Consider the following 10479-nt stretch of genomic DNA (forward strand, 5'->3'; position numbering starts at 1 on the left):
TGGGTGATGTATGACAGCAGGAGCTTGGGCACCACTTACAGTCCCAACACGTGTACTGCAGAAGCAAAACACAATTTCCTTACAAACACTCAAGTCCTGCTCGATGGCATAGGCTTAATGCTTGGTATTATCCCAAACAGAATAACACAGCAGCCAGACCATACAGTAATCGTTAATTCTACATGTATGGAGTGAATGATAAAGATGCATACTTCAAAGTGAATTTCAAATTAAAAATAAAAATAACCTAACTGGAACCAGTCTCAAAGTCGAAAAAAGTCAATCATTTCAAAATGATATACTTTATTTTTACTATGGTATTAACATGTTCTCTTGTCAATGTACATTTAAATACATTCTAAGCACCCACATTGTAAATAGTCAAACCATTTTAGAATGGTTTGACTTCTTACTTGGGGTCCACCAGACATCAATCCCTTCCTCCACTACTTCAGTCGGAAGCAGCTCATTAGCCGAGAGCATTAGTTGATCGATCTTTGAGCCAATGAGCAAAGCCCTGGTGCAGCTCCCTACTTCCACTATAGCTTAATGAGAGCCAGAGCTTGCCTAAGCTATGTGGGCCATCATCTGATGCTCTCAAGCAATAAGTGTCAGGATCCCGCGGGCGGCTGCGAGGGGAGGCTTCAGTCCGCTCGCGGCACTCACCCTCCAGCCGTCCGCGGTCCCCTTCCCGGCGTACGTTCGGCGGGCGGCATCCTCCCAGCCTCGGATGCCGCCCGCGTCTTCCTCTCCGTCCCCCAGCGGCAGCATGCACGACACTGCACGCTGGGAGACTGCCCATTTTTGTAAATGCCGGGGTCAGCCACCTGACCCGGCGTTAAAGGCACAGTGCCTCAATCACAGTGGGAGGTATAGATATCTCCCACGTGTGATTGTTAATTCTGATTGGAAATTATCCAATCAGAATTAATCAATGGGTTTAAATACTTACCTTCCCTGTCTCTCTCTGCCCTGTTGTGGTCTTTGCTTGCTAGTATTGCTACTGAACTTGTGTTTCTCTCTGGTTACGTACTCTCTGGCTTGTGTATCCGACTTTGCAACTTTTTCCTACCCTTTGACCTCGGCTTGTCTCTCGTTATTCTGTCTTCTGGTTCCTCTTACTCGGCTTGTTTCCTGACTATTCTTTGTGTGCTTAGCCCGGCCACTCTAAGGTCCGGTACTGCACCTTTTCTCTTTGTGTGTGTTAGCGTGTTTGGTTCCAAGAATCGTGACAATAAGCTAGTTCTGCACTGCAGGGCGTAGCTCACAGGGCCGGTGAAAGGATTTTTGGGTACACAGGCGAAGATGATTTTGGCGCCCCCCCCCAAAACCATCTTCACGTGTGTGCCTCTCTTTCATCCCCAGCCCCTCTGTGCTTCTTTCTCACCCCCATGCCCATCTGAGTATCTTTCTTGTCTCTCTGTGTGTCTTTCTCCCAACTCAGGTCCCCCTGTGTGCCACTCTCCCCTCAATGTCCCTTAGTGGTCCTATTCCCTCCCTCCCCTGTCTCTTAGTATTACTCTTCCCCATTACCTGTCTCTTAGTGCTCCCCCCATAGTTCTCTTCTCCCCCCCTCCCCCTTAGTATTTATTTTCCCTTCCTTGCCCTGTCCCTTAGTGTTCCCCTATCCCCTTAACCCCTTAAGGACACATGACATGTGTGACACGTCATGATTCCCTTTTATTCCAGAAGTTTGGTCCTTAAGGGGTTAACTGTTTCTCAGTGCCCCCCATCCCTCTTAGTGTTTCCCCCACCCCCCACTTAGTGTTTCTCTCCCCTCCCTCTCTTTTAGTGGTCCCCCGTCCCTTCCCTGTCCCTTAGTGTTCTTCCACCCCCTTACTTGTCTCCTTGTGCCTCCCATCACTCTTAGTGTTCCTCCCACCTCCCCATTAGTGTTTATCTCCCCTTCCTGTCCATTAGTGGTCCTATTCCCTGCCCCTTAGTGTTCCCCTCACCCTCCATGTCCCTTAGTGCTCCTCTCCCCTGTCTCTTAGTATTCCTCTTCCCCATTACCTGTCTCTTAGTGCTCCCCCCATAGTTCTCTTCTCCCCCCCTCCCCCTTACTGAGTGACTGGCAGGATGGAGTGCTGTGCGCTACCCTCCTGCCGGCTACTGTAAGCTAGCACCCTGCGGGCCGGTGCACCCGAAGGCAGCCACCTGTACCGCCTTATGGACGCGCTGGCCCTGGTAGCTCAGGAGAGATAACTATCTGACTGAAGTGTAGATGGAGAGGGGCACCCAACTGATCCCGCGTAAAAAAATCAAACCATTCTAAAAAGGTTTGACTACTTACAATGGGGACGTCAAGGCACTCCTGGCACCATAACCACGCTGCAGTGGTTATTGTGGTTGTACTGTTCCTTTAATCCTAAAGTAAGAAAACTTAATATAATTCAACCATCTTTGTGTACCTCAAACTACATCTTAATCTGTCATAGCTAATGATAATGGGCATTATATATTTTTTATATATTTTTGCACTGATTTAAATGTATACCATAAAAGTGACATATTTCAGGTTTTAATGCATAGGAGAATGAAAAAAATTAAATAAAGCAATACACAGACAAGCAAGTCATGAGGCACGGGCTGTGGTTTTCTTGTGCAATACATAATATTCTAAGGGAAACACAGAGCTTTTCAGTCGCTAGTCACATGACGTCTGCTTCACATTCCGCAAAGCCACCTAACACCAGCAGCTAGCTTTGCCTGAAAAAACACGAACGTGGTTGCAAACTTATTTTGAATCAAACACCACCATTCAGCGAACCAGCATGTCTAATTTCTGAGCTCACAAACACACTGTTTCTATAGTACCCTGTAAGCAGAGCTGGGCCGTCTTTACTTTATAAATCTATTTATCCTTATCAAACTGAGCTAGCAATACCTAGTAAAGAGACATCCCCAAGCACGGATTTCACTCCTTTTAAGTCATAACTAACTTGTATGGGCCCTCTAACAGATTTCAAATAGACAGTCTGCAGTGAAGCCAGCATATAGCTTTGTTTATTAAAACAAATAAATAAATAAATCTGATCAGAGATCTAATAGAAAAACATTCTGTGCTTAGCTTGCCAAGTATTAATAAATAATAAATAGCCTCTTTCAGGGATCAGAGAACGTAGGGGCTCCTGTGCTATACGTCCCATATTCCCGTGAGCATGGGGCGATACTTACAATTCAGAATGAAAGCAGTATGGTGACAAGGCTTGTCTGAGAAATCTTGGCCATGTGCTGGCTTCTCTGAAGTACCATATTTGCAGAAAACAAGGTCAATTCAGAATTAAGTGTCTCTGAAGTTTTGAATTGTCCTTATTCATTTTTTCACATTTTAATTCATGACCTCCATGTATAATACTCCGGCATATTGCTTTAATATAACTGCTACCCACAGCATTTTAATTAAAGGAACACTCCCAACACCATAACCACCACAGCGTGAGATAGTGCTGCTGGTACAAGGAGTGCCCTGGCGCCCCCCTGAAGTAGTTAAACTACATGCAAGTGGTTTGACAGCTTACCTGGGTTCTACCACTAACCTGTCACCATCTCCATGAGAACTGGTAGCCACCTGCACTGAGCTAAGCCCAGTGGAGCAGCGCCAGGTCATTGGCGAGAGAACTTAGCTCATTCTTAGTCTACGATCTAGCTCTGGACAGCAGTGTTTATGTTAAGACAGTTTACAGAAGTTCTGTGTAGGAGCTTCTGGTTTTCAGTGGAGGAAGTGACTGGTGCCATGTGGACCCCAGGTACGTTGTCAAACCATTAGCAGTTTGACTACTTCCATTTTGAGTGTACCAGGGCACTCCTGGTACCATAACCACTACAGTGTTCCTAGAGGTTATGGTACTTAGAGTATTATTTTCAAATGAGGGTTTACTGACAACACAGTGCTGTATCAACCATTGCATTAATAGTTTTTACTATACAAAAATATTAATAATGGTAATAATAATATTAACAAAAACAAAACATTATCCACGTACTTACCATATTTATCTTACAGGAACATACCTCCCAGCTTGAAAATAACTTTAACCCCTTAAGGACCAAACTTCTGGAATAAAAGGGAATCATGACATGTCACACATGTCATGTGTCCTTAAGGGGTTAAAGGGACTTACCAAACACCATAACAGCTTTGCATAATGTATGGTGCAAAGAGGTTCTGTTGCTGTTTCATTGCACAGAGTTTCTTATAAATGTGAAATAAATCAGATTTTATTCAAGTTGCCACCTCTTCTCGCCATCTCTGATTCAGAGCCTGAGCCGCAGCTGTATGATTGGTCGGTGGGGTGGACAAACTCTGTGCAAACTCTTTAATAAAACTATGTACGGGGTGGGTCGTGGGAATGATAGCATTAATATTATGGCTGCTACTACATGATTTAGTAGTTCCATTTATCATAGAAAATAAATGAAACTTTAACTGGGGCGAACAACATATCCCACAAACCACTATTGGACAGAAGTTCCTGGATTAGGATCTGACCCCATACACCAGAATGAGAACTCTTGAGTGGTGAGTTTAGTATTGCTTATTTACAATGGCTGAATGTTGGCTGAATGTTATTATTATTTTGTTTACACTTTTACACTTTTACACTTTTACACTTCCACCCTGTAGTATCCTTTCAAATAATCTGCTTATAATACCTCCTACTGTATGCATGTTAACAATAGATATAGTGAGACAATTTGATAACGGTTTTAAAAGTTTAATGATCTACAGTGATGTTGTATTACTCTACGTAGCATTACCTGACAATACCTATATTACTCTACGTAGCATTATCTAACAATACATATAATACCTATATTACTCTAGGTTGCATTACTTGAAAATACCTTTATTACTCTGCGTAGCATTATCTGACAATACATATATTACTTTACATAGCATAATCTGACAATACCTGTGTTACTCTACGTAGCATTATCTGACAACACCTATATTACTTTACATAACATTACCAGACAATACCTATATTACTCTAGGTTGCATTACTTGAAAATACCTATATTACTCTACGTAGCATTATCTGACAATACCTATATAACTCTAGGTTGCATTATCTGACAATACCAATATTACTCTACGTAGCATTACCTGACAATACCTGTGTTACTCTACGTAGCATTACCTGACAATACCTGTATTAAGTTAGGTAGCATTAGCTGACAATACCTGTATTACCTACACTCATAATTACAGCTGTGGCATCAAAATGACACTGTGGACTCTCTTTCATATGATGCTCGTCCAGCTACATCTCAAGTAAAAGTTACCACAGTATACAAAAGTTGCAGTGTTAAAACACTTGCCATCACCTCTGCAATAATGCTTTTGCTGCATTTGTGTCTGATTGGAGAATGATACATTATAAGAGCTGGTTGAGATGAATGGTCTCCCCTACACACCCCAAACCACGTTACGCCCCCCACCTGACGCCCAGCCCATCTGACAGTGGATCGAACGCTGCGCTGTCCCGTGTGTTCCAGTGACTTACCTGGTGTTCTCTGTCATCTGGACGCGCACGGTAGGTGGAGGCGGTTGGTCTGCCATTCTTCCAGGGGTAGCACAGCACTGTGTATGCATTCGGCAAGGAGTCAGCTGATTACACCCGGCCAGCACCTTCCGGGTGGAGGGGACAGCTCACGGAAATCCTGTTCAGTGGAGGCAGATTCAGGACACATGCTGCATTCACAATCTGACTTATTTCTATTTCCCTATTGACACAGGAGAAATTATTTTATTTATTTTTTAAATAAAGCAATTACGGTTTATGGATTTATTTTGTGTACATGAAGAACCAATGAGTGTGCTTGCTAGCCCAAAATAATAATAGTTTATAGTTATGTCATGGTGATTTTCTTCTAAACAAACTATGTATGAAATTATTCAAAAAGAGTGTCATAATTTGTTTAAAAATTTCAATCAAAGGGTATATCGTAATGATTTTGTAGAGCCAAGCTAGCTGTTATGTGTACTCTGTATACAACAGAAATGTAGATTACTTTCATAAATGCAATCAAAATAATGACTGAATTTAACCACAATGTTTTAGAGCTCTCTGTTAAATATCCTCCATAAATCTTTAAAGTGTATGTTCCCTGATTGCATATATATATATCTCCCAACATTGAAAATATAATGAACAAAAATGTGTGAATGCAGGGTTTATTTGTGTGTAGGGCTGTTTACATTATTTTAAGAACAGAATGGTGACTTCCCTAGGGTCCAGTGGAAGCTGGATGGGGCTGATGAGAGCTTTCTGGGGCTGGTCCTCTCTCTCCTGTGCTACTTTTTGCAGTACCTTACCAGGCACTCTGTCAGAGAAAGGGCTCTAAGTGTTAAAATCATTGACTTGCCAGAACAGCTAGGCATATTATGGGAATTAAAAAATAATGGCTGACATTGAACAAAAACGGTAGCTTAAAGTATCACTATAGGGTCAGGAACACAAACATGTGTTCCTGACCCTATAGTGTTAACACCGCCATCTAGCCCCCCTGGGCCCCTCAAGCCTCCATAAATATAGCAAAATCGTACTGTATTCAAGCCTGAAGCTGTAACTCTGCATGTTGTTAGACTCAGAAAAACAAGCAGTCTGCTGACATCATTAGAAGTGGTGGCCTGGTCCAATCACAATGCTTCCCTTTAGGATTGGATGAGATTGACAAAGGGGCAGAGCCAGCATGATTCCAACACAGCCCTGGCCAATAAGCATCTCCTCATAGAGATGAATTGAATCAATGAATCTCTATGAGGAAAGTTCAGTGTCTGCATGCAGAGGGAGGAGACACTTAATGTTTTGATGCATTTTAAGCAGCCATGACCCAGGAAGGATCTCTAACAGCTATCTGAGGAGTGGCCAGTGAAGTTATCACTAGGCTGTAATGTAAACACTGCATTTTCTCTGAAAAGACCGTGTTTACAGCAAAAAGCCTGAAGGTAATGATTCTACTCACCAGAACAAATGCAATAAGCTGTAGTTGTTCTGGTGACTATAGTGTCCCTTTAACATAAGTGCACGCTGTAGAGGTTATGTAGTAGGAGTCCCATGGTAAGGAATCAAACCGTTAAAGGGCATCAGCTGTTCTTCTGGTCTTCTCAATACAGCTAGAGTGGAAGTTCTCATTCATACCAATTACACTATATGGACAAAGGTAACGGGACCCCTGACCATTACACCAACATGGAATTTTATGACATTGCATTCTAAATACATAAGCATTAATATGTTGTTTGCAGCTATAACAGCTTCCACTCTCCTGGGAAGGTTTTCCCACAAGATTTCTGAGTGTTTCCGTGGGAATGTTTGCCCATTCATCCAGTAGAGCATTTATGTGGTTCCAGTTCATCCCAAAGTGTTTGATGGCATAGAGGTCAGTGATCTGTGCTGGCCAGTCAAGTTCTTCCACACCAAACTCATCCAGCCAGGTCTTTATGGAACTTGCTTTGTGCACTGGGGCACAGTCATGCTGGAATAGGGCCTTCCCCAAATTGCTCCCACAAAGTTGGAAGCATAGCATATTGTCCGAAATGTCTTGGTATCATGAAGCATTAAGATTTCCTTTCTCTGGAAGTAAGGTGCATAGCCCGATCCCTGAAAAACACCCCTATACCATTATCCCTCCTCCACCAAACTTTACAATTGGCACAATGCAGTCAGGCAGAAAACATTCTCCTGGCATCTGCCAAACCCAGCCTTGCCTATCAGACTGCCAAACAGAGAAGCTTGATTCGTCACTCCGCAGAACGCATTTCCATTGCTCCAGAGTCCATTGGCAGCATGGTTTACACCACTTGATCCAACGCTTGGCATTGTACTTGGTGATGTGAGGCTTGCATGTAGCTGCTCAGCCATGGAAATCCATTCCATGAAGCTCCTGCCACATTGTTTTTTTTTTATTATAGTAATGCACTACTGCGTGAGAAGGGAAGAAGTTAATCTCCTTCTTGCGTTACAGCAATAATAATTTGCCACCAATGATTCTAACCAGCATTGCAACAAAGTACACACCCGCCATTTCCCTGCTTTCCAGGCCTCGTTAGAAGTGAACTGGAATGCAGGGCATGTCGAGTTGCTGCCATGCAGAGAGAGGGCCACAGGTTGGTGGGCAGGCATTCGCACCCCTTATAAGTCTTTTTAGAGAAGAAGCTTCTTCTTGGGAGAACAGTTTTCTTAACTGCATCAGCCAAGTTATTTACAGTCACCTTTGGAATGGATCTTGGCCTCTTAGTGTGCATTTTGTAAATCAGCAATACTTTTGCATGATGTGTGCAAATAATTGTTCATGTTGTTCCTATGCCCTAAAATAAATGGTTTTGATTGCAGCAAAGAATGATAAATTAATTTAGCATGACTGGAGAATATAGCTATATTGTTCCGTTAACTTATTTAATGGTGGTGGGTGAATGGCATTTATCATCTGCATTGTACATTATGTAGTCTATTAATTGAAGTGGAAATTGCATAGAATTAACCAGGGAAACTCAAATTAGACCTTTATAGATAAGCTAGAAACATTGTTTGTGTTTATGTTTTAAACTGTGATCTTGGTAGAACTTCCATTTTTAAGCCAATAGAGTCAGGTTGGAAAAACAGTTGAAAGAAAAAAAAAACACAATGAAAAGTGAGAAGTAACAATCACAACATTTATACAACCTTAAATATAAAAAAAAAAAAAACACTGGGCAGCGTTGCACAAATAATAAATAGAACAATGAAAATGCACTCTCAAGTGCAGACACCCACAACACCTGGAGTCAAGTTATATGAAATTTGTAAAGTACAAAGTTCCTCTTCCAGGTTCAAGGTACCAGGTCTCCAAATTGAGGTTCACACTGACTGTACTCTGCCAAGTCTGCTTCCACTACCTAACTCTGTATACTGCCACAGATGAAACCAATCTGCAGTATCTCACCAAACCCACACTGACTGCCAATCTCCAAAGAGTTACTGTGTCCTCCAAATCTCATTAAAACACAATGTTTCATTCAATACCACAAAAATCCTCATGGCTATGTAATGTGGCTTCCCCCTTCATTTTATACACATACACATTAACCCTTAACTCCTCAAAAAGACAGCATAAATTAATATACTCTTCATAACACATATTTAAATATTAATTAAAGCACATAGAAAAGTAAATATTAAGGCTACTTGGCTAGTACAAAAGAGAAGTTAAATATTTTAAAAACCATCTATTTAATAGTGACAAATCTGATCCAATATGGAAGTCAAAATACAAACTAGTAAGTGCAAAATCTATTCAAAGCTAACTCTTCTAGTGGTCAATAAACAATCAATACATCACTGATATCCAACCTGCTAGAAAAGAATATAAAAATATCAATACTAAAATATTATACAATAATCACATTTAACAAAAATTGCATTTCCAATGGAATGTTGACGAGAATAAAAATGTGTTTAAAAATATTAATATATATATAAGATTACTAATAAAAAGCATTGATAAAAAATCAAAACGGACCCAATGTTTTTTAGCTTTCAGATCCAAACATTTCTCTGAATTCTCTTTATTTCTTTTTTTGACAATCCTTATTTAAAGATTTTACAACTGAAAAGTACATAACCAAAACAGTGTGAATATTGGCTACCAAGCTGTACGGAATCATTTGTGTCATAGGTGTTCATAAATCAGATGTGGGTACTATATAATATATATCAGATATTATACCCCATCGGTGCACAAACCATTGCAATATGTGTAATGTTTACAGCCCAAGTAATGATATTAGAGAGGAGACAAAGAAATAAAGAAAAGAAAAATAGAAACACCATCTCCGTAAACCCCAAGCACTCTGCATGAAATCCCTCCCTGTGATAGTTTAATTAGATATGACAATGGATGCTTGAAAAGCATGGTACAAGGATGCCTTTGTGTGTAAAAAAAACAAAACACCCCCGTGCAACTACCCAAATAATTGTTACTAAATTAAACGTTAAAACATTTGGGGACATTTTTACAGGAAGCTTTATATTCACTACATTTGTTTTGGACTAAAATGTGAAATTCACTTTGTGTTCTTGTCAATTTATACATTAGATGGTTATTCACTTTACATTAAATTCAACTGATTTGCTAAATTTAGAGAGTTGATTTTGAAAAAAATAAATGTCCAACTCAATTATATTCTTATTATTTTAAGCAGCTTGGTATATAAAACCTAGGTTTTGCAATTCATTGTTTGGTAAACTACATGAGATTAGCCCTAGGTTTTGGAGCTATAATATTAATATATATATAAACACTGTATATATATTTCAAGGCTGCATGAGTAACAAGTAAGGCTGTGTGTACATTTATCAGTATTGACGACGTGCAACAGTTCAGCCTGATTTTGGACCAGCACGTCAACAACTGAGTGGTCCTGTAAAAGCACGCCGTTGCTAGGCTGGTTGCTAAGGAGGACTGCACAGAAAGTAGCGCATCCTTCCTGTC

The 10479-nt window shown here is 40.8% G+C and overlaps 1 protein-coding gene across 1 annotated transcript in view; it reads right to left on the bottom strand.

Moving 5' to 3' along the window:
- The window catches only part of GALK2 (galactokinase 2), a 138834-nt gene extending 133175 nt beyond the window's left edge, over positions 1-5659 (bottom strand). The window contains exon 1 of the mRNA XM_063445684.1: positions 5511-5659. Within this exon, the coding sequence (XP_063301754.1) occupies positions 5511-5599 (89 nt within the window). The 5' untranslated portion in view covers positions 5600-5659. The remainder of the gene's footprint in view (positions 1-5510) is intronic.
- Between the last annotated feature and the right edge of the window lie 4820 nt (positions 5660-10479).

This window comes from Pelobates fuscus, chromosome 3 (assembly GCF_036172605.1).
Source record: "Pelobates fuscus isolate aPelFus1 chromosome 3, aPelFus1.pri, whole genome shotgun sequence".
In the NCBI taxonomy this organism is placed as follows: domain Eukaryota; kingdom Metazoa; phylum Chordata; class Amphibia; order Anura; family Pelobatidae; genus Pelobates; species Pelobates fuscus.